Here is a 24,139-nt window from a genome sequence, read left to right on the forward strand (position 1 = left end):
TTAAATGTGAAGCTTAAAACAACTAAAAGACATTATAGATGTTGAAGATCAAAATATTACTGAAAATTTTTGCAAAAAATATATGTATACACATCAGTAAGTTATCACTTACATTATTTAAACATTTAAAGTCATTATTTCTTTTAAATAAATAAAATTTAACTTTAAATTATATAAATTTGCACATGTATAAAATTGACTACACTAGATGGAGATGGCACAAATTAAAAAAAAGGTTAATTTGTAGTTATGAAACTTTTAGTTTCAATTTAAATATTTTGTTAAAGTAAATAATACTATTTATAATATATTTTGGATATTTTATTCTTCCTCAAATATTTTTATTATATGTTTTGAATTCTATCAAAATTTTTAATTAGAAACTTTAATTTTATTATGATTTCATAATCTTAATTATATTATATGTATTTTACATATATCTTGAACGTATAAGTTAAAATTTTTCTTTATTATATGAATAAAGTATAACAATAAATTGTAATTTCTAAATTAATAACATAAGAAACTTTAAATGTATGGTACAATAAGGTAGAGTTCAAAATTTAGAGCAATGGTGTAAGGAAATTTCATCACAATTGTATTTAATAGCTCCATATATGATAACAATACAAAATTAAGCATTTTCATCTTTCCTAACAATGTCTAATGATTCATTAAATAAACAATCAGAGTTAACAATGTCTAATGATTCATTAAGTAAACAATTAGAGTTTTAAAGAAATGTATCTTAAATTTTGATGCAAAATAGCAGTAGAACGAATAGCAATCTATTACATTATTTAACAAAAGCAAGTTCATTAGACCATTGTTTATGCAATTAACAATCTCAACAATGTAGCACATATAAGTGCATTTTTATTAATATAGAAAAAAAACAATTATGGGTAGTAATTGGTTATTAGAAAACCAAAAACATAAAATAAAACTCTTTCATACCATAGAATCATACATGTTTCATTGAACTCCACATATTAGAAACAAATTTGGTATTATTGATAATAATAAGTAGTTTTAAAATTTATAAATTAAATATTTTTTCAATCGCATAAGATCAATTGGTGCATTGTACAAGGGTTATAAGATAGTTTAAATGCTAAAAAAGATTCATTTATAGGCTCAGGCCATTAATGGTTATATAAAATTCTAACAACATTATGGCATGCTCAATTATCTTTTATTTTAGCTATATTAGGCACTTTAACCATTATTGTAGCAAAACATATTTATTCCATACTTCGGAATCCATGTCTAGCTATTGACTATATAAAACAATTATTTCAAATCTATTACATTTTTTTATAGGATTAAAATTTTAATTCTTTTATGTGTATTTTCTCTAACTTGAGAAATATTAGTAATTTCCATTACCATTAAAGAGCACAATCAACAATTTCAGTTATTTTACTATTAAGTTAACAACAGCTTTGCATATGTTATATGGTCATTTGTAAAGATCCATTAATACATTGCAGTCAATAGTAGTTATGATGTCAAAAAAAATTCAAATATATATGTTTCCAATATGAGGATAAATTAATTAGACTAGTATCTTATTTTGAAAGGGACACATTAATTCACAGACTTGATACATATTACATTATAGTATCAAATCTAATACAATAAACCATTGGTCATGTAAACTTTAATGATATCAATAGTTGATGAATTGCACACATAGCCTACCTATTGAATTTTTTCTTTAGACATATACAACAGAATAAAGGTTTTAAGGTTTTTTTAACTCTTTGCCATTTATTGCAGTACACTATTCCAATAGAATTCATGAAAGGTTTGCAAAGAATCATTTTTTTTTTTCCAAAAGTGAATCAAATTTATATGGCAAAAAATGACTATATGTAATTGCGTGAAATAAGCAAAAATTTATATGTAATTACTACAAAACTGATTAAAACACATTACAATGCTAATCTTTTTTATTTTTTGTATGAAAAGAAAGAATACACTTAAGAACATAAGTTAGATTTAAAACAATCTTGCCAACTTTTTGTTGCGAGCAAGAAATCTTAAAATCTCAATCATAGCATTTTCAATTCAAATTAATCGAATCTTCTACAAATGTCATAATAAGCATATTTTATAGAAGTCAATAGTAGTTTATTCATATGTAATCATATTGTTATAAAAGTCTCTACTATCATTTGCTAACAAAGATATATTGATGTTTTAGACATAGAATACAAATTAAAATTGAATAATAGCAAACTTAACCCTTTAATAAGAAATGAATACATAAAAGTAAGGATGAGACTAACAATTCAAACAGTTATAAAAATGAATTTATAGTCAAATTTGGTATTAAGGTTTGAACAGTTTCATTTTTACCTGAAACCAATCACCTAAGAACAATTCAAACAATTATGAAAAAAGTTTATAGCCAACATCAATCTTAAAATTTTAACAATTTCATTTTTACTCTCGAACAATCAACCAATAAAAACACGCATAACAAAAGTAATTATGATAAATAAATTTATTAAAACATACATAACAAAAGTGAAGAAATGTAAAAAGCAAAAAGGAATTCAATTATGCTTACTAATAGTTGAAATACGAAGATTTGGTGGAAAATGCTGGATGTCAAATGCATTTTTAAAAACACACAGAGTTGCTTATACAAAACAAAATTAGAAGAAATTAAATAATTGAAGAAGAAGCAAAATATAATACAATAAAAAATTGTGTCATTATTTTTTGATAATTCGAATATATAATTTTTCTCCTTAAACAATCACATATTTCTTCCCATCCAAAACAAAATAGTAATATAAATTCCTTACATAAATTTTCAAAATGTATCGATAAAATTAAAAAAAGAAAATAGATCTTCTAAACTAACGAAACATGAATTTTACCAAATGGAAAATCTAATTAGGGTATATAGAAAAAAGAGTTTCAAAGTAGTTAAAAGATTGGGTATATACTTGGAATGAAATTTGCTTGCCTTAATTCTTTATCAAATCTACTGACAAAATCTTTGTTTTCAATTTTTTTTTAATATCCTTTGATTTATTTTTGAAAAAGATAATAAGAAGACAATAGATTTTGTTAGAGAAATGAGGAAGAAGGAATGTAGGAATTTTGCAAGGATTTTTTCCGGTGAAGATTTGGGCTTGGGAGATTTATCATATTTTTGTATTAAAAAATTAATAAAAACACTAAAAAGATGAGGAAATCGAGGGGTTGCATATATTTCACAATATAGATACATGAAAAACGTTCCCGGTAATTATATTTAGAATGAGAAAAGTTAGTTCATTGTTTTTGGGTCAAAAAATAAATAGCCATGAAATGAAAAATCAAAAAGTCGAAATTGATCATTCTTTTTACTCATCTTTAAAAGTTCACGTGTCACTCAATAGCAATATGCAAATAAAAATAACATATTAAATTAACTACATAAAACTTAACTATTTTTATAATACCCCTATTAAATTATACATTAAATTAGTTACATAAGATTTAATTACATATTAAATTACTAAAATATCATTGCTATGTGTTTCATGGAAACCTGACATATGGCATGTATTTTTTGAAATATTTTTATTATCTACAATCTATCTATAACTATATGAGAGTTAATTATAAGTGAAATTATTATAATACCCCTATTTATTTATTTGTCATTTGCTTCATCTAACATTAATAGAAAATGTATTACATGTTACATATATTGTTGACACTTAGCCTTTTTAGAACATTACAAGCATTATGTTTACTTATTAAGGTCAATATAAATATTTTAGGGTTTGTTAGACAAGGGTGAATTTTGTGAATGAAAAATAAATGAGATATTTTAGAGAAAATGGAGAATTAGGACCAACGGAAAGAGAGGAAAAAAGAATGAGATAGACAGGGACTTAAAATGCGAAGCTTCTGCGCAACAAAATGAAGCTGCAAATGAGAGGAAAAAAGAAATAGAAAGGAAAATGAAGGAAGACTTGACATGATTTTTTTTATGTGGCACGGTTGATAGTTTAACATCTGAGACTTGGGGGAGAGTATTTTTTGTCCGTATATTATTTATTCTTCACACATCTATTATAAAAATATATTCAAAATATCCGCTTGCAAGTTGAAGTTTCGCTCTCTCTCTTAAAAATTTTTGGATAAATTTGATTTGTTTTAATATATAAGAATATAACAAGATTGTGATAAGAAAAATTATAATAAATTTATGTAATTAATTTTATTTTATAATAATTTATTTATTTAGCATGAAATTATATAGGTCCCAAAGTGAAGCATTGGATTTTTTTCTAGTATAATATATTTTTAACTTTCAGTTGTGCATAATAAAATATTTGGTGGAGGGTAGTCGATTGTTTCATATTTCTTTAATTGTTTTGTCACTTTTCAAAAGGATAGTTGATTGTTTGACGGAGGATAATCTATTACTGGGTAAAATTGGAAAAAAAAATGACCATTCTCTTATGAGCAAAAGAATGTATGATTAGATTTATCAAATATGATATTAGTCATATGATATAAAAATAATATAAATAAAAAATATAAATATGATACTATTTAAAATTTTAATAAAAATTAAATATAAATTTAAAAAATAAAAAAAAATATTTTTATTAATATAAATTATAATATATAATTTTTATATAATATATAACAAATTATTAATATTTTATATAATATAAATATAAAAATTATCACACGCACATGTCACATAATAAAAATGCTTTCATCATGTGGCACCTCTACTATTGAAGCGGGGTTACCAAGTACCAACGCAGTTAAAACAAAGAAGTGACCGTAACCGTGCCGCACCATGGCCTCGGTGGATTCCAAAGGGCCCTTTAAGTGATTTCTGAGTAAACCCACAATTCATTAGCCTATTTAGATTTCAAGTGTACGTTTCCTAAGAAAAAAAAAAAAAAAAACAGAAAACTTATTGAGCTGCTACCCCTCCCTCTTCCTTGCGGCATCACTGCTGTTTCCGCGGTGCCTGCCAGAGTGCCATATTTAAACCTAAAAGCTAAAAATGTGAAGAAAGAATAAACAATTTGAGAATTAGTATCTAATTCAGCAGTGAGCAGTGAGCAGTGTTAGATTTTGTGAATTAGGGTTCGTAGTTGTGGCCAAATGGCCAACCAGTTGTATGGGTACTCAAGCCCATCACCTTCCGCCTCTCTCTCTCTCCGTTATTTGGACTCCGACTCCACTACTCATTCACATTTCCTTCACCACCTCCAGCCCTGGCCTCCCACAGTCGACGTCTCTTCCTCCGCTGCTGCCGCCCCACCCATCAAACGCCCCTCTCAAGGTAACCAAACTATCTTCAGATTTTCTTTTAGTTTCAATTGCATAAATATATCTGATTGTCAGTTCAATTCTTTCATATTTAATGTGGTGAAACTACCTTCATACGGGCCGTAATTGATTCAAAATATTGATGCTAACGATGATATTTGGCATTAACCTTTACTTTCAAATTTTAGATAAACTCTTCTTCTCTCTAGTAAATGATACCATTATAATCAGACCAAACAAGTTAGCTATAATGTTTACATGTTTGTGTGGTTAGTCAGAGATGACATTATTGAGCCTATTCTTATACTAACATTTGTACTTTTCATTGTAACATAGTGTGTTGTCTAATGCTATCTGGGATCCCATAGGCAATTAGCTTGCATCAGCATGTTGAAAAAACTGACCCGGTTTTATATTTTTCTTTTCTAGAAGGCATTGTAAGTTATCTTGATTCTAATTTAACTGTTGAAAATGTCGAGCATCTCCTAATGATTTTAATTACTTTCTAGTATTTGGTAATATTTTTGAATCAAAAGTTTAAAGTATTTATAATTACTTTCACACTTTTATTTGGTATATAATTCCCAAACTATTATGTCAAACTTATACTAGTAACGTATATATTTCCTGTTTTGTTGTATATATCTACTATGTACTATAGTGCTCTACCATCAGAATGTTTTGGATGCCCATAACACAATTGGGCAGATTGAAGCTTGGTATTCTACTAGCTCTTTAGTCAAGCGACCTAGATTCGAGAGTTCAAGCAATTTACCTATATATCCTCAGAGGCCAGGAGAGAAGGATTGTGCTCATTATATGCTCACAAGAACCTGTAAGTTTGGAGATAGCTGCAAGTTTGACCATCCTATTTGGGTTCCCGAGGGTGGAATCCCATATTGGAAAGAGGTGACCGTTTATTACCATCTTTACACCAATGATAATGAATCTTATTAGAACATGCCTATAGAAATTACTTTTTTTTTTTTTTGGGTACAATATAAACATTACTATTTGAATGAAATTAATTTTTGACTTTTATATATTACACATTTTTAATATTAATAAGGAAAGTACTATTATATACCTGCTATTTTTCACCTTTAATGTATATGATTGCTGCTATTATGCATGGATAAACAAATTTCCAAGGGTTGTCTGGGTATGTATTTAGTTTTACCTTTGTTTTAAAGAATTTGCACTACTATAGCATTATGTTTGCATGTTTTATAAACTTCAGTCAGTGTACTCAATCATATCTAGTAATCTAGTACTAGTGGTCCATTTTTCAAGAGTGGTTCCAAAAATAGATGTTGAAAAATTCATCCTTTCTTTTGAATTTTACATTTTGTTATTGTTATAATCGAATATTTTTATATTATTTATATAGAGATGTCAAGACTTAATGACACTTGTATTGATTATTGATATCATCATTTGTGGGCATGGTTCTAAGGGTTATCAGAGGATTCTGGTTTGGGTTGCCAATTAGATTATGTAAAATTTTAAAATAAACAAGGGTCTAATAGATTTGCCTCCATGGCTAGATGTATGGTTTTATTACATAATGGTCTGGTTTTGTAATATATAATTTGGATGCTTATACATGTATGTTTAAAACAGTTGTTTTGGAAACTTCATCTATATAATGTTTTTCACTAGAAAAGAAATTGGGAATTTCATTATTTACACAAAGTTTGCAAAATTGAAATTATATCTAAATTTTCATCCTCCTATTGCATCAACCTATATGACAAATGGAATTCGCCCACCTCTGGAGTCAAAAGATAGTTATACACAAATATTCATTAGTATTTTTTCTTTCTCTCCAACCTTGCAAGAGTGAGGGTGGAAGAAAGCAAGCTATTTTTTGGCAGCCCTTCTAGGACATGAGCACTGGAGTCGGTCTTTTGGGGTAACTGCTACTAAGAACAGCCTAGAATGATGGCTTGAAGAAAACAGGCTTCTCCTTAAGGCCCTGCCTCAAGAATTTCTGGCAGTCTTTTTAAGGAAGCTGAGACATTGTCTGACCTCGGCCCAGGAAAAAAATGTGGTAGAAAGGGGTAACTCTTTTATCACCTACTGATTGGCGCATGTTTGTGCATATAAAGCAATGTATCTGTTGCTGTCAGTCTGTCTTGCTAGATGGGTTCAATGTACTGGAGGTGGAGATCGACGTACCTAAGGATTAATGATATGCTTTTCTCAGCTGTTTGGCTAAGTTTGATGGGCTATTTTGTAGTGGTTCTAAATTTCTGAGTGGGTCCCTTTAACATCTACACTTTTGTGCTTCTTCATTTGTTTACTATGTGTATATTTAAAGATAGGGTTGGTCGATTATTAATTTTGTTAAACGTGCCTACCTTTTTTTGTAAGTATTACGTGGTTGTTCCAATTAAAGAAACACGGTTATTTGTTGGTCTACTTTTTATTAAGTTGTTTCTTTGCCATATAGTCATATCAATGAGCTTAGCACCCATGTTGGTTTCTCTATGTTAGCAATTCTATCCTGGTATTGCCAAAAGGGAAAATCAGTTTACATTATTATGATACATTTTGATTTGCTTCTGTTTCTTTAGGTTCCACTTCTTGCCACTGGTGAATCCCTCCCTGAGAGAGCCGAAGAGCCAGATTGTCCTGTAAGCAGTTATTCATATAATTTTTTATGCTTTTAATTTATTTTCTAAGTTGAATTTGAGTTCTTAAAATATTCTATTCTATTGTCTGTTTGATTTTGCAGTTTTTTCTGAAAACTCAAAGATGCAAGTTTGGTTCAAAGTGCAAGTTCAATCATCCAAAAGATAAATTGGCTACTTCTGTATGTTCTACTCATCCAATGTTTCCCTAATTTGCAGTTGTTTTCATTTTTTACCCTTCAATGACAATGCCATGATTATTTTCTTAGGGTGATTCTGAGAATACACAAGTATCTGTCTTACCAGATAGGCCCTCTGAGCCCCCATGTGCTGTAAGATATTTATCTCCTTCCTTTGGTTTCTTCTTGTATCAGTAGTACCAACTTGAGATTTTTAATTTGTAATCCTTCATCTTATAACTTTTTCAGTTCTACATGAAGACTGGAAAATGTAAATTTGGTGCGACCTGCAAATTCCACCACCCAAAAGATATCCAAATACCATCATTTGGACAAGGCAATACCAAATGTGAGCAGATTGAAGCAGTCACCAAGATTGGGGGAGCAACTGTAGATCTTAAGCCTGCACAATTTCTTAACTCCAAAGGACTTCCAATAAGACTGGTAATGTGTGTAGGTGTGTGCATGCATTTGTTTTTCTTTTTTAAAATAGTTGGTCAATCAGTGATGTAGAATATGTAGGGAGAAGAGATAAAATATAGAAATCTAGTAGTAAAATCAGAAAGAGACTGGAACAACTAGGGAGGAATAGAGGAAATTGGGGGGAAAACAGAAGAACTAGGGAGAAAACCTGAAAAGAACCAATAGGGGAAGAAAATTACAATAATTCAAATATTCATAGTCCGAAACCTAATTGAAACTAAATAACATAGGTGTTTATAAGTAAACCAAAAACCCTTGTCACAGAATAAAGAATAATCTGCTAAATAGAATTTAACCCAAAAAAAAAAGATAGAACCAGAGGAAGAAAGAGAATTGAGAGAAGAATGAGAGAGGAGAAAAGCAACTTTTTCATTTCATAGTTTGGCTCGTTACATTGCTGACATATATAAGCACCACATGTTGAATTTAACAGAATTTGCTAATTACCAGAACCAATAAGAAAAGGTCATCTAAGAGCTCCCTATTACAGTTTTCTATCCAAAAAAAACTAGTGATTGGCTGCTACCTTAGCTCAAATGGTTATGCCAGTTTCATCTTCATGTCCACTGCCAGACTCTGCTTCTCCCAGCGTCTTTGTACGGCACTTGTGCCAACTTTCTCTTAGACTTGGCAATTAGTGTCATCATGTCGTGTTTCATGTCAGATATGATTTCAGACATGAAACGAATAATTTGGACACAAACATGACATGAATGCATAAATGACACGAATAACTAACACACGAATACGAATACGACATGTTTATTATACGTGTTACACATGACACGACACGATTAATACATTTAAAATTAATTTATGCCCAACTAACACCACCACACCACACGATCAACACGATTATATACGAATAAAACGATTAGACATGATTAATTACCCAAATAATATGACATGATTAACATGATTATATACGAATAACACGATTAGACATGATTAATCTATTTATTTGAACAAAAAAATAATTTAAATTAGTATTTAAATAAAAAATTATTTAAAAATTAAATATTTATTTCTATTTAAACACAAAAATGATATGATAAATACGATTATTAATTTGTCTTTTAAATAAATTAAAATAAATTTTAAATCTTTTTTTATGCTATGGCAGTATTGTATTTTAAGCGTGTCATTATTGTTTGACATGAACACAACACGAATAATGTCGTGTCTTAATCGTGTCGACATGATTAGGGCACGGAGCACAATTACACTAAATCCATACACGGTTTTTTTATGTCATTTTCGTGTCGTGTGTAAAATTGCCAGGTCTAATTCCTCCTGTCCTCTAATCATTGCCCTGCCAATAGTCTTTCCCCTTAAATTCATCTCAACCCTAATAAAATGGAAAATATCAAATATAACCCTAATTAAAAAAACCGAATAAAATAAAAAGGCTCAAATATAACCCTTGATATCATCCCTGAAAGAATTCAATTCTTGAGTGTTAGAATGCAAATACTGTTCTGCTTTAGAGAATCCATAAAGAGAAAAATAAATGGCCTTTCCAATGAACAAGATAATATTGATAGTTGTCAAGACAAGAAGCAACAAGTCATCACCAAGAAGCCCTGCCACCAGTAAAATGTGTCTAGGAATAATAGCAGGCAAAGCAATTGGCTCCAAAGAATCCCAATGAGGTACTGTACTTTCCACGTAAAAAACAAGACTAACATTCAAGTGATTGGGGAAAGCAAATAAATATGTTCTAAGTCCAAGTTGTGGGAGGAAAAATATAGGGAAATTGATGGCACTGAATTTAATTATATGGTCAAGAAAATATTCAAGAGTGATGTAAACCATTACACCTTCAGTGACATCAAATGTCTTAGTCCTACTTGCTTGTCCATGGTAAAATTAAATTAGTCCTACTATGCATGTCCATGGTAAGATTAAATCCATATAATTTGCCCCAATTTCTTGTCTAGTCCCAACATGGAGATAAAAAATGTCAAAGGTGTCGTGGAAGAATAAAATCTACAGGCATGTGGGACTGTTTTTCAATGAGGCAAGAAAATGAACTCGTCATGAAACTTATGAGTGAACTTAGGATCAATCCCAACGACAACCAACTCCAAATCGCAATTTCTAATCTCATTTTCGATCAAAAAACTCTTGAAAGGGAACTCACATGTCCACTCAGTGGGCACACTATCAATATCGATGATCTCATTCTCATTTCAACCCTCTAAGCTATATCTAACATCCAAATCACCTATCATCATAGTAATTTGGTGAGCGCTACCTTCCTTTCCAAGGTTGAGTTCATCCTTAGGGTATTCAATGGGATCATGACTATCAGACTGAAAGGAAGTCCTATGTTGGGAAACATTCCTAGTAATCTCTCTGCTACTTAAGCAGACTGGTAAACTTCGTCTATAGAACTTGGAGTATACAACTCTACAGCCCTCCTAATCTCCTCTTTGAGGTCATGAATAAATCTCCAAACTTTTATGAAAAGGTTCTTCAGTCATTTGCACCCTAAGCATAAATTCATCAAACTTGTCTTTGTAACTAGACACAGTAGTGGCTTTTTCTAAGATCCAAAAGTTGGTCATATAACTGACTTCTATGATAGGGAGTTAAATACTTGTCTTTCAATTTTTTATCATGACAACCCACTGAGTTATAGGAGGCTCACCTCAGTTTAGGGCCTGTTGGACACCATCTCTTGGACACCATTCAAATATTTGTTGGCTGCACCTATGAAATTCATTTTAGCAAACTGCACTTCTTTTTATTTATATATATATATATATATATATATATATATCACTCAAATGACACCACTCAAACTAGTTTTCTAACTCTTCTAAGCCAATCTAAGAATTCTATAGATTTTATCTTTCTATAAAAAGATTGCTAGTCAAACTTAACTAACTTGCAGGCATAAAAATACTCATATTAGTGCCTATCATCCCTGATAAAGTGTCTTCCATTCGCAGGGTAATCCTCATGCTGCCTAGGAAAATGCCTATGGGCCCCTTTATGCATTGGAAAATTCTTATCACCCCTATCATGTAGTCTATCCTGCTCAAATTCTCTTCCAGTGTGTGTTGTAATGTAGGTGGACCATCCATAAACTGCCCATCAAAATCAATTGCATCACCTTATGACTCTAGATGAACATGGGGTTCTCTAAGCCAACGACTTTGAACAGCTTGTCTATGGACCTTACCATTCCCTAAATTTGTTCCAGGAGTGGGAAGGAAACCTTTACTAGACCAAAGGCAGATGAACTGATTGAAGGCAACAATGCACTTTTGAATGATCAGACCACTGCAAATCTAGCTTCAAAGTTTCATCTATTTGTTTTAGCTTTTCCTGTAACCAGCTAGGTAAACAGAAGTTTCTGACTGGTGCCAGATTGAGCTTTTATTTATGAATTATGAGTGCTGAAAGTAAAGATTTGGGTTAGAAAGTCCTTAATTTGCTGAAACTCAATGTAAAAACCCGATTTGATAGCTTATTTCTGGTTCAATGGGTTATGATTTCATCAGTTTTTGACTTGGTTAGATGGTTCGTGGATGATATGGCTGGTCCTGTCTGCTGTTGATAAGACTGCTTTATACAAGAATAGTTAGCCTTGCTATATATATATATTGGAATTTGAGCTAAACTTGGATTATTGGTTTTGATTATTAACATTTTAGATATTGGAATGAGTATTTGAGACTTGATATTTGAGTTAATATTTATTTCTAGAATATTCTGAGGGTTATTATTTCCAGAATATTTGGTCTAAATCACCTAGTCTCTTATTTTTGATTAGAAGTTTGATGTTATCGTGTCTGGCTTAATAAATGATGTATGCTTGGTTTTGACAGGACGAAGTAGATTGTCCATTCTACTTAAAAACTGGCAGGTATGTATATGTTAGCCTTTTGGCAAATTGTTTTGTTATTGAAGAATTATGGAGTATCATCCAAACTTCCAAAAGTTTCTTACTTACCTTTTTAATTTTTAGTTGCAAGTATGGTTCTAGTTGCCGGTACAATCATCCTGACAGGAATGGTACGCTAATTCAGTGTTTTTGATATATTTATCTAAAATTTCCAAATGTTGTATTCAGTACTTGTGCCTTACACTTCATTGTTGAGCTTTTGTGCAGCATTCAATCCACCTGCTGCAGCGATAGGCCATTCCCTTATAGCATCTGCAAATAATCTAAATATTGGAGTTGTTACTCCAGCATCCTCTTTATATCAAACTATTGATCCAAGATTAAGTCAGACAACACTACTTGCACAACAAACATTGCCAACGGTAATGGGATTTTTTTATGGTTTCTGCATGTAACTTTTTTTTTTTTGGTTTCATGAAGAGAATTTTATTGGGTAGCCTCCACCTTTCTCCCTCTGCCTGCTCCATTTCTATAAGTCTATATATATTTATTTGTTTATTTATGTCGGGGGGGTAGCCAATGGATTGCTTTGAGCATGTATGGGCGAGTTTTAGACGGATAGGGTTGCAAATATCCATTTATGACCCATTTCATCTGTATGTGCATGTCCAACCCCTCATTGCCCATTTGCATGGGACAGGCCCAAACCGCCCATTGAACTTCTTTTTCTTTATAAATTATATTTTATTATGCAAAATCATTCTTTGACAAATTTGTCAATATTTTCTCAAAAATCTTATTTTCATTTTCAAAACAAGGAAAAGAATCATCTTTTTCTTTTTTCTTTTTCTGCTTTCGTTTGCTTCTTTTCTCTACTTGCCAACCTACTAGCTGCATCTAGCATGTTGAGTCTAGATTGCGGCCTTAATTGCGATTTGGCTTGCCAGGACTAGATTGAGCCATGGCTAGCTAGATTGGCATTAGTCTAAGTTGGATCTGTTTGCACAACCCGGCGTTAGTTCTGGACGTTGCGGTGCTGCACTAGTTACTGTTGTTTCTATTGTAGAAGAGGTTGGTTCTGCCCCGTGGTGCTGGATTGTATAGCTAGTAGGTAAGGAGAGAAGCAAAGAAAAAATAAAAGGAAATAGGAAACAAAGAAGAAAAAATAAAAAAATTTAATGTGAATTATTATTTGTCTGATACGAAAATAATTGCTAATTCTGTTTGAACTGTTGGTACCCATTGGGCTCTTGGACTACCCTTTTTTCAGGTTGTTTTTATATTTGTGCCCGCTAGATACCCATTAAATTAAAGAGCAGGTTGGGTGGCTAAGAAAAAAGTCAAAGTGTTGTTTTAATCTTCTTACCAAATTAAGTGTAGGTATTCAATTTGAAATAGAGATTACAGTTTATTATTTATTAATTAAAATTTTTTTTGTTGATTTGGGGGAGAGCTTATTCGGAGATAGCTCTTTGAGCAGAGGATACTGGCATTTTCCATTGGGTCAAATGCTTGGGTTAATTGTTGTTAAATAACAAAGACATTTATTAATTTTTCCAAAGATTTCAAACAACAAAAAAGGCAAAATAAACTAGTAAATTATGTATTATTAAACTTTTTTGGTAATATGTTCTTGAGGGTCAGTTTATCTTCTCACTACATTGCCATTGTTGTTTTGTAAGTGTTTTTTTGACATAATGGGGCCACTGCTAATTCAATCTTACTTCCATACTGCCATTCCATCTGATTGTTGCAATGGGATTGTTATTGTTTGCTAACACTACTTGTTAAGTCACTTGTATTTTACATTGCTTATGCTCAAGTTCATACAGTTTGTCTCTCAAGTTTCCTTCAATCTTATGTGGTTCCTAGTTCCTGTAATCTTGTTGATTGAATATTGTGCTGCGTTTGGATACCATTTTGTAAAATCTGGAGTAATCTATTCCTTCAATCTTTCCTCCTAGGTTTTTCAAAATGCCTTCCGTACAATAAAACACAATACTTTTGCACTGTGGAGGTATTTTGCTTGATGTTTTTGAATTGTTATTGTTTGCTTAAATGCTGATGCATGTTGTTTCTTTACCTATTGAAGATGGGTGTGGCTCCAACTGTGTATCCTCAGAGACCTGGACAGAGTGAATGTGATGTGCGTATCAATTCATTCTGTTTTCTAAATTTCTAGCTGTAATATATGTTCTTTTGTTGTTATTTTGAAATTCAGTGTTGTTATCATTAATTTTATTACCATCATGAAAGTTGTCATACAGTTGATCTTGGATTCTGAGCTGCACGATTATTTCATGCTATAAAGTGTCCTTGGATAAACTTTTGTCTTAGTTTGTAATGACACCTGCAACATAGGAATCAATATGCAATTGACGACTTTTTTCCCATTTTATTTATTTACATTGCAGTACTACATGAAGACTGGGGAATGTAAGTTTGGGGATAGATGCAAGTTCCATCACCCCGTTGATCGATTAGCATCAACAACCAATGAAACTTCTCAGCAGGCTGTTAAGCTCACACTTGCAGGATTTCCTCGGAGAGAGGTTTTCGTTTCCCTTTTTTTTCCTAGTGACGTTATTCTTGAATATAATTTATGCTTTTTTTTTTCTGTGTCTGTTGGATCAGCATTTGTCTATGGTATGTCATCTTCAAGCATAAAATTTGTAGTGCTAGATTTTTTTTTTCTTATGTGCTACCAATACTTTGACAGGGATCTGTTCATTGTCCATACTACATGAAGACTGGAACATGCAAGTATGGTGCAACATGCAAATTTGATCACCCACCTCCTGGGGAGGTCATGGCTATGGCTGCGGCGCAAGGAACGCCCACAACAATAGGTCAGGACTAGAAAGGAGACGTGAAATCAGAACTATGAGAAGCCGTTAAGAATGACAAATTAGATGGTTTTGGTAGCGTGATGCTTTGGAAATCAAACTTTGGATGGACAATTGAATGTAATGTAAGGCTTTGTTGATTAAGTTTTGAAAAAGCTTTGCTATTTTATTAGTTGAATTATTGGTTGCAAATGAATTTGTATTTGCAGTAATAGATTGTGTATTTTTCTTTTCCAAGTACTAGATTGTTTGATGTTTGAGAGTGTTTGATCATCCATAAGGTATGTTTGGTTGGGCTGTCAGGTTCAGGTGTCGGATCATTTCTGATTTTGGTTTGGGTATTTTTAGATTTGCATCATTTTGAGTTTTCTATATGATTTATTTTGGGATCCGATTGACCCCAAGGAGTTTCTAATTTTTTAAAATTTCTTCTCATTGAACAAAGTTTGATATTGTCTTCGATCATGTTATGAGGTTTGATCGTACAAGTCGTCATTTGATTAATTCGTATAGCAAAAATCAAGATTGATTTTTAAAATTTTAAATAAATTTGATAATTAATGTATTTGCGTCGTGTGAAATGTTAATAATTTAGTATTAATTAAATATATATTTTTTATTTTGTTATTCATATATGATTTTTATTAAAATTTTAAAATGAATTATTTTCGTGTTTTTCATTCATATCATCCTTTTGTCTTATGATATATGGATATTACATGATTAAAAGATATAAATAAAAAAATGACAAAAATGTAAATAAATAACAAGAAATTATAAATAAATGCCACAAAGCATATAAACCTAATACATACATATCTGCATGGTTATAAACTTAATGATTTACATAATTATGCATATGTAAGTGTTCATAATATAATTTATATGACGTGTTACAATGAAAAGCATAGTAAATCAAATCATAACGTATTCTTGTATGATATACAAAGTTAACAAAATATTCAAAGGGCAATTTATGATAAAGGGTCAAAAAAGTAAAAAAGACAAAACAAAAAGCCAAAAAAATGACACATGGCAGCAAATACATATACATAATTTATATATTAGATTAGATAGGCAATGTTTGTCCGTTGTATTTGGTTTTTCCTTTTCTTCTTTGAATTTTATGCTTTAAAAATGTGGGGAATGAGTCCCTTCTTCAACTTATTATCTTTGATTTTGATTCTTCATCGTCCAAAAATCCTATTTGTAGAAACTACCAATGCAAGTTCACAAGATTCCCCTTAGCAGTCAGGCCCACCTTTCTTATCAACACGTCTGCATGCGGGCATTAAAAAATTCAATAGATAAGAAATATCCTCTCTCAAGAAAAATCATATATATATAACTTTACATGGAGATTAAATATTTAAAACATTTTCAAATTAAAAATTAATATAATAAAAGAAAGATACATGTTAATTTTCCAAATCAATGCATGAAATCTCAAACAATATGTATCATAATAATAATAATAATAATAATATTACTGTTCGATCCTAATTTTTTTTTAATTTTTCTTTCTTTTTAATATTCTAGTTCTTTTTATGCTTTATAATTTTTATTTTATTGTTTTGAAAATGAAAATTGTGATATATCAATTTTATAATATGAAATAAAATATTTAAATATTCAAATATTAAATTAAAATTTCTCATAATTTATATAATGAAATGGCTCGTTTTATATATTTTTAATTTTATATTTAAATTTAAATTTTATGTTTTAAATCAAATTAATCAAAAATTAAAATTTTAAAATAATTTTGGATAGAAGATCAAAAATAATTGAATGATGAATAAATTAAAAGAATTAAATCAGTTGAATAGATTAATTGAATTAAAATTGAAACATAAACGCAAATAATCGTTTTTGTAGAAAATACATTAAAAACAAAGACGTTGGGTTGGGTGTAAGTAAGAGTCGTTTTATCTGTGCGCTTCCCTTAAGTTGGTTCCATAAAATGAAAAAAAAGTAAAATAAAAGGGGTGATACTTCACTCACCAGCCGCCTTCAACTTGAAGAGCATTGAGCAAAAGGGAGGGAGGCCGTTGGTGTTTTGCTTTATCTCTTTGATATCTCACATTTTGATTCTGCAAAAAATAAAAGATAAAAATCTTCAACTCACGCTTTGGACTTCGTAAAGACATTCAGTCACTGTGAACGAGGTTAAAAAGGTCGGTATTCTTTTTTTTTTTTTTTTTCTCTTCTAATATTCTCCTTTTAAGGCTGCTTTGCTTTGTTTTGTTTAGGTCCAAAGAGAAAATGAAGTACGTGGTGGTTACAGGAGGAGTAGTGAGCGGTCTGGGGAAAGGGGTAACTGCCAGCAGCATCGGTCTTGTGCTTAAATCATGCGGCCTTCGTGTCACTTCTATTAAGATTGGTACTGTAATTTCAAATGCTTTAACGTTTTGACTCGATCACAAATAAAACCTGTTATAATATGTGCAGATCCTTATCTCAACACTGATGCCGGTACAATGTCCCCTTTTGAGCATGGGGAGGTGTTTGTCCTTGATGATGGCGGCGAGGTATTTTAGTTTCGAATCTTTATGAAGTGCCACTGTCAACGCAATATTAACTAACCATGTTCTGGATTTGAAGGTGGACCTAGACCTTGGAAACTATGAGCGCTTTCTTGACATCACATTAACGCGTGACAATAACATAACAACAGGAAAAATTTATCAGGTCTGTTCACTTATCTTTCAACATTTCTACCTATTGAAAACCCTCTCTTCAATCCTATGCCTTTGATTTCCACAGTCTGTTATTGACAAGGAGAGAAAGGGAGATTATCTTGGAAAGACTGTCCAGGTCTGTTTTAAGGTTCCACTATGTTTTCAATAAAGCTTGCAAAAATACGTGCAATGCAACTTATAATTTCCTGATTTTATATCTCTTCTTTGTTCTAGGTTGTTCCGCACATTACTGATGCCATCCAAGAATGGATGGAACGTGCAGCGATGATACCAGTGGATGGAAAGGAAGGCCCTGCCGATATTTGTGTCATTGAATTGGGTGGAACTATAGGTATATTGACTACAACAATGTGTGTTAGCTGCATTTGTTCTTCTTTTATGTTTCTTAGTTGTAGCTTTTCTTGATGCAGGGGATATTGAATCTATGCCATTTATTGAGGCACTTGGTCAATTCTCATACCGTGTTGGTAACAATATTATATTCTGCATTCTTATCTAATTGGTAAATATGAATTCTTTCAGATGTTCTACTGGTGGGATGATAATTTCAATTTATGTTTCTTGTCTTAGGCCCCGGGAATTTCTGTTTGGTTCATGTCAGCCTTGTGCCTGTTATCAATGTTGTTGGTGAGCAGGTATACCAAAAGACTTTCTATTTCCTAGCACGTCAATTTTCATAACTTGCATGTGGTTGATCATAGCTCATGTGTATGAAAGTCAGAGAAGCCTGTTGAGTATAATAAACTTCTATTTTCGATGAGTCATTATTTCTGATTATCATTACAACAAATTCAAATAACAGAAAACAAAGCCTACCCAGCATAGTGTTCGCGGACTTAGAGGACTTGGCTTGACACCAAATATTCTTGCTTGTCGCAGTACAAGGGTTTAATTCTCATTTCTCTTTTTTGACTGTACATGCCAATGCTAGTTTTTGCATTTCTCATTCATTCTCTAACCCATTGTTTTGCAATAGGCACTTGATGATAATGTCAAGGGAAAACTATCTCAATTTTGCCATGTGCCGGTAAATGGATCATGAATGCTATTTGTCTGCTTCTCTGGCATTTCTAATATCAGTAATTACTGTTATTAAGCAATGACTTATTTCCAGGCTGAAAACATTGTCACTCTCTATGATGTTCCAAATATTTGTCACATTCCTTTACTACTAAGAGTAAGTAGTTCTCTTTTGAGTTTATTGTTGTCTAACTTCTTAGGACCAAACTACAATGTAAAAAATCTTTTTTTTCATTTACTAATTCATTTGTTTATTTTTTCTGATCATGAATAGGATCAAAAGGCACATGAAGCAATCTTAAAAGGACTGAACCTTCTAGGGTTTGCCTTATGAACTCTTTACCCCCTTGTCCTTATCCCCTCTATTTTCTTTTACTTTTTCTTATTGCGTGACCTATCTCCGCTCCCTCTCTCTTCTCTTTATGTTTTGGCTGTGCTAAGAATACTTTTTATTCTGCAGCATCTGGCTGTAATTTTCTGGTGTGCATGCATATTTACACTTCTATGAATTGCAGGATTGCGAGGGAACCTGATTTAACGGAGTGGACTGCTAGGACCAAAGTTTATGACATGCTTCATGATCCTGTGGGTCTCAAGCATCAGTAAAGTATGAGTTATTTGTATTTATTTGCTTATGGTGAAAACCTAATGCTCTTTGCTGTCATCTACATTGCAGGTTAAAATTGTCATGGTTGGAAAATACATTGGGCTTAAAGATTCTTACCTCTCTGTTTTAAAGGTGAAAGCTTTGCTGCAAAAAGCTCTATCCTTTTTATTGTTATAATTATTATAATTTATCTCTGCCCCTTTCTCTAAATCATTTCAATCTGTTAATGCTATGTTTGTATTAGGTTGTTCACTAAGTAGCCCCAGCCTCCATCTCCCTAAAAACACTCTCTTGTCATCATATGATTCCTTCTATGAGATATTAAGTGTTCCTTTAGCTCAACTAAAGGAAGAGCTTTTCCACTGCAATACTTGAAGCAAGTTGTTTGGCTCTAAAAATTTTAAGATTTTTAGCTTATGTGTGAAAGCTTGTTATGGTTTTTATTCAACTTATTTTATTGTACATTTTTCTTTATTTTATTTTATTTTATATATTTGGTTCATTTTTATTTTAATTTCATTTATTTTTTAGCCAATTAACAAAAAGTTATTTTATTTATTTATTCAACTTTAAATTTTATGATTTGGTTTAATGAGGTTGGCTCTTTTATTTTATTTATTTTAAAAGTAACTAAAAATATTATTGAATAATAAGGTTGAGTCTTTTATTTTTTTATATCCTACAGCACTTGCGGATTTTGGTCAAGTTCTATCTTAACTTCTTTTATAGAACTCCTTGGGGGTTGCGTTATGAATGTCTGATCCCTAACCTTTATAGCAACTCTACTCTAAAAGCACTTCCCTAAGGAAGTTCTAGTTGGGTGAGAGAAGCTTTAAAAGGATAATAGGCATGCACTCCAAATGGTTTTCTAATATTTTAGGTTAATTGTTATAGGCACTTTTGCATGCATCTGTTGGCTGCCACAAGAAGCTTGTTGTAGAGTGGGTTGAAGCAAGCCATCTTGATGATATTACTGCTAAAGAGGTGAGTTTTGATTGTAAATTGTTACAGTAGTGATTTTCATGGAGTTTTCTTTCTATTGTAATTTTTCCTGCAAAAGAATATATTTCCCTGCCACTTTTACGTCTTTTAGAACATATACTAACAATGTCTGTAATTTAATCCATGCAGGATCCAGACATATATAGAGCAGCATGGAACTGTTTGAAGGTTTTTTTCACTCCTTGGATTGTTGACTTGGAATTTTTTATTTTTTGGGTTTATATTCTTCATTTTCTCGTGATTTATAGCTATTTCCCTCAAAAGAGCCTCTAAATGGCCTCCTAATGCAGGGTGCTGATGGTATCTTAGTTCCTGGAGGTTTTGGTGATAGGGGAGTGCAAGGGAAGATTCTTGCTGCTAAGTATGCCCGAGAAAGCAAAGTTCCTTTCCTGGGCATCTGCCTTGGGATGCAGATAGCTGTCATAGAGTATGCACGTTCAGTTCTAGGCTTGCATGATGCCAACAGTACAGAATTTGATCCTAAAACAACAAATCCTTGCGTCATATTTATGCCAGAGGTGTATACACTTTATTATTTTTGACAAAAAAAATTGCCTTGTCTAGTCCCACTCAGTGAACAGATATGTATTTTTTTTATTTTTTATTTCGCAGGGTTCAAAAACTCATATGGGAGGAACCATGCGTCTGGGATCAAGGAGGACTTACTTCAAGGTTCCTGACTGCAAATCTGCCAAGTTGTGAGTGCATGGCTCTCTTAAGCTTATATGTCTAGATATGATCTTGCACACTTCTTGAAATCCTTTAGGGATTCATATATTCTATGCATCATTTCTTTTTCTTTAATAGTTGTTTCTGTTCTAGGTATGGTGGTGCTACCTTCGTTGATGAGCGGCATCGGCATAGATATGAGGTAGTCTACTCATGCGTGGGATGCTATATGTGGGGGGAAGAGTTTTTATTTTCTAGTTCTTAAGATTGATGTTCATCCTCTGTAGGTCAATCCTGATATGATATCAAAACTTGAAGCAGCTGGTCTGTTGTTTGTTGGCAGTGATGAAAGTGGTAGGCGGATGGAGGTAAGCTACATACAAAATCACCACAACTTATCTCTATCAAAATCCAACTTTCTGTGCTCAATATTTTTACCAATTGTTGCTTCTATGTATAACATTTAATCCCCGATGGTTATGAGCATTGTATGTTGGCTGAACAGATTGTTGAACTACCAAGCCATCCGTATTTTATTGGCATTCAGTTCCATCCTGAATTCAAATCCAGGCCAGGAAAGCCTTCTGCACTTTTCTCAGGTACTTTATCCATAATTTTTTTCATATCTCGCATAGGGCTTTGTATTGGTTGGAGCATAATAGTTTGCTATTTAAATTATTTGATCCTTGGTGTTATGCCTCTACTTGGTTAATGATGCAGTTTCTTCATAAGTCACTAGAACAGTTAGCTAAATTTTTTAGAGGCTACTGCATCTAGGACGTCTTACTCATTTTATTATGTGCAAAAATTGAAGATGCAGTGCTGTTTTTATTCTTGTTGCTCCAAATTCTTTCTCAATGTAATTAGTTAGTTGCCATAAATAGCTCATTTAGAATGCCAAAACAGCAAATATTTTTTATGTCAACTGACTTGGAATCCACAACCTGGACAGTTAATTGAATAAATCTGCAAAGAAGGCTTGCCTGGATTAATTTAAATTGGAGTGCTCTAGAGTTGGAGTTGGGGGTGAGGCAGAATGCTAATAAGGTAATTGACCAAGGAAGATTGCATCATACAATCATGATAGCACTATTGCTTAAAAATATGTTATCAGTAGAATCTGTCTTCAAAAGGAAGAGTATATTGATATTTATACAAGCTACTACCACCCTATTCCTAAAAGAACTAGAACTCCTATCACATGTAGGACTTCAAAGAAAATGCTAAGGACTCCTAATAGAAAACTAATAAACTTGAATTAGGAAAAAAGGTTAATAGGAAAAGGAAAAAAATTAAGATACTAAACCCTAATGTTAATCTAATATACCAAATATAAATCTATAAAATATTATGATTTAAGCCCATAAATACAGTGAGTGACAAAATAAAATCTTAAGTAAGCTAATCTCTCAATTAGTTAATAGCGTTTTCCATCATGGGGTTACAACAAAGGTGTGCTGCTTTGGTTAATTGTGAATGCTAATGGTCCAATAAAGTATGAAACATAGACAACAGTCAGTGTTGCTTCCTAAACCAGTAGAATGCTGCTTTTTATTCTGGTTTTCTTAAACCTCATGCGAGAGCATCTCCTGACATAAAAGCACTTAGCTCTGCCAAAGCATTCATTCGTCACCTTTAAGTGAAAATTTCTATGGTATTGTTTTTCTAAAGCTAATTCAATCGTTGAAGGTATCTGGACAATTTGAAATGCTTATTCCTAAGGGGCTTCTCTTCATGTTCATTTCTTGTGACTTTAATGCTGAAATCAATGAGTTGAAGCAATCAGTTTCTTGGTGATAGAGATGACTGTATCAGGTCATTATTATCTTTGTCCTGACTTTTTTGTATGCTAAGATTATAGGTTCTGATAAAACATGGGTTTAGAAATCATTGGGTTGTGATAATTGCACTTCCCTAGCATGTAGGAATATTGATTTTACTTATGCTTAGCAATATATTGTTGTACTTTATGATGATTCTTTTATTTCATGAAGTTGCACCTAAACTCATCTGTTGAACTTTGACAATCAAATTAAGTATCCTTTTGTCAATTCCAGGACTTATTGCAGCATCATGCGGACAGTTGGATTCACATCTAAACAAGACTGGTCATGTGAGCAAAGCTATGGCAAATGGGTTAAGCAATGGAAGAGCAACTTATAAGGACCGACAAATGGCTTCGAATGGTTCATTAAATGGTGTGTACAGCAATGGTAACAGTGTGCATCATTAAGAAGCTGTGTGATAGAACTTTTTGATTCAGGGTTCAAGTCTCTCCAAGAGTTTTTGATAGAAGTGGATTCTGTTTGTACAGTGGTTGAGTAGGGACTAGGGTAGCATTTTAGCAATTGAGGGATTTTCGGAAGTGGCAGAATATGGACAGGAGGTGTACAAGGTAGCAACCCCGTCCCAAGTTGAACTTAGCATCCTCTGTTTCCTAGGATTTTTCATTCGATTGTGCCAAGAGAATGTCAGTCTAAACAATTGAAGGCTTAGCAGTCTGCTGCCATTATGTTTTCAATAAACAAAACTGTTACATGACGCATAAAGACTCATTTTCATCAATTTATCTTGGTTCTAGAAGATCAGCTGACCCATCAAATCGCAATTTTTAACGGGATTCGGATCTGGGGCTAGAGTCTCAGACATCAGATAATGTTTAGATCATAGCTTTGCTGATATAAGGTGTTTTCAAAACGACAAAAACTAGGGAACAACATCAATCAGAACTGAGCTAGCAAGAACAGTTCCGAAGAAAATCCAGGAAGAACAGAGTAACATGATGTGAAATATTAGAAAGAGAGAGAGAGAGAGACAAGCGAGATAACGACG

The 24,139-nt window shown here is 32.1% G+C and overlaps 2 protein-coding genes across 6 annotated transcripts; both read left to right on the plus strand.

Annotated features, from left to right (window-relative positions):
- Window positions 1–4,888: 4,888 nt before the first annotated feature.
- Window positions 4,889–15,609, plus strand: HUA1 (floral homeotic protein (HUA1)). Of its 3 annotated transcripts, none has more exons than XM_022893565.2 (12): window positions 4,889–5,320; window positions 5,969–6,216; window positions 7,887–7,946; window positions 8,048–8,125; window positions 8,213–8,275; window positions 8,372–8,566; window positions 12,445–12,482; window positions 12,585–12,631; window positions 12,729–12,883; window positions 14,554–14,607; window positions 14,876–15,013; window positions 15,181–15,609. In XM_022893565.2, exons 1-12 carry the CDS (start codon window positions 5,140–5,142, stop codon window positions 15,319–15,321), a joined length of 1,398 nt encoding a protein of 465 aa, XP_022749300.1. In that variant the 5' UTR covers window positions 4,889–5,139; the 3' UTR covers window positions 15,322–15,609. The 3 variants fall into 3 exon arrangements, with proteins under 3 accessions (XP_022749300.1, XP_022749303.1, XP_022749302.1); XM_022893568.2 differs by lacking the exon at window positions 15,181–15,609 and adding an exon at window positions 14,426–14,478; XM_022893567.2 differs by lacking the exon at window positions 14,554–14,607.
- Window positions 15,610–17,186: 1,577 nt separating this feature from the next.
- On the plus strand, window positions 17,187–23,856 carry LOC111298861 (uncharacterized). 3 transcript variants are annotated; one of them, XR_002691196.2, is made up of 23 exons: window positions 17,187–17,484; window positions 17,560–17,690; window positions 17,759–17,838; window positions 17,912–17,998; window positions 18,074–18,124; window positions 18,223–18,340; window positions 18,420–18,476; window positions 18,580–18,644; window positions 18,812–18,895; window positions 18,986–19,036; window positions 19,124–19,186; window positions 19,304–19,350; window positions 19,545–19,614; window positions 19,706–19,768; window positions 20,531–20,620; window positions 20,768–20,806; window positions 20,929–21,156; window positions 21,251–21,336; window positions 21,461–21,509; window positions 21,595–21,675; window positions 21,813–21,906; window positions 22,260–22,354; window positions 23,365–23,856. XR_002691196.2 is itself a non-coding variant. In XM_022893570.2 (22 exons), exons 2-22 carry the CDS (start codon window positions 17,573–17,575, stop codon window positions 23,538–23,540), a joined length of 1,797 nt encoding a protein of 598 aa, XP_022749305.1. In that variant the 5' UTR covers window positions 17,187–17,484; window positions 17,560–17,572; the 3' UTR covers window positions 23,541–23,856. The 3 variants fall into 3 exon arrangements, 2 of the variants coding, with proteins under 2 accessions (XP_022749305.1, XP_022749306.1); XM_022893570.2 differs by lacking the exon at window positions 22,260–22,354; XM_022893571.2 differs by lacking the exon at window positions 22,260–22,354 and having other exon boundaries at window positions 17,266–17,484; window positions 17,536–17,690.
- Window positions 23,857–24,139: the final 283 nt, after the last annotated feature.

This window comes from Durio zibethinus, chromosome 18, assembly GCF_047325235.1.
Source record: "Durio zibethinus cultivar Kanyao isolate XHJ-2024 chromosome 18, ASM4732523v1, whole genome shotgun sequence".
Taxonomy (NCBI): domain Eukaryota; kingdom Viridiplantae; phylum Streptophyta; class Magnoliopsida; order Malvales; family Malvaceae; genus Durio; species Durio zibethinus.

What these genes read in the sequence shown, in the direction of transcription:
- HUA1 (XM_022893565.2), top strand. Translation starts at nt 5,140, where the DNA reads ATGGCCAACCAGTTGTATGGGTACTCAAGCCCATCACCTTCCGCCTCT. An exon ending in CATCAAACGCCCCTCTCAAG is followed by an intron (nt 5,321 to 5,968) that starts GTAACCAAACTA and finishes TATGTACTATAG; the next exon opens with TGCTCTACCATCAGAATGTT. An exon ending in CAGGATTTCCTCGGAGAGAG is followed by an intron (nt 15,014 to 15,180) that starts GTTTTCGTTTCC and finishes ATACTTTGACAG; the next exon opens with GGATCTGTTCATTGTCCATA.
- LOC111298861 (XM_022893570.2), top strand. Translation starts at nt 17,573, where the DNA reads ATGAAGTACGTGGTGGTTACAGGAGGAGTAGTGAGCGGTCTGGGGAAA. An exon ending in ATCTTGGAAAGACTGTCCAG is followed by an intron (nt 18,125 to 18,222) that starts GTCTGTTTTAAG and finishes TCTTTGTTCTAG; the next exon opens with GTTGTTCCGCACATTACTGA. An exon ending in CTCAATTTTGCCATGTGCCG is followed by an intron (nt 19,037 to 19,123) that starts GTAAATGGATCA and finishes ACTTATTTCCAG; the next exon opens with GCTGAAAACATTGTCACTCT.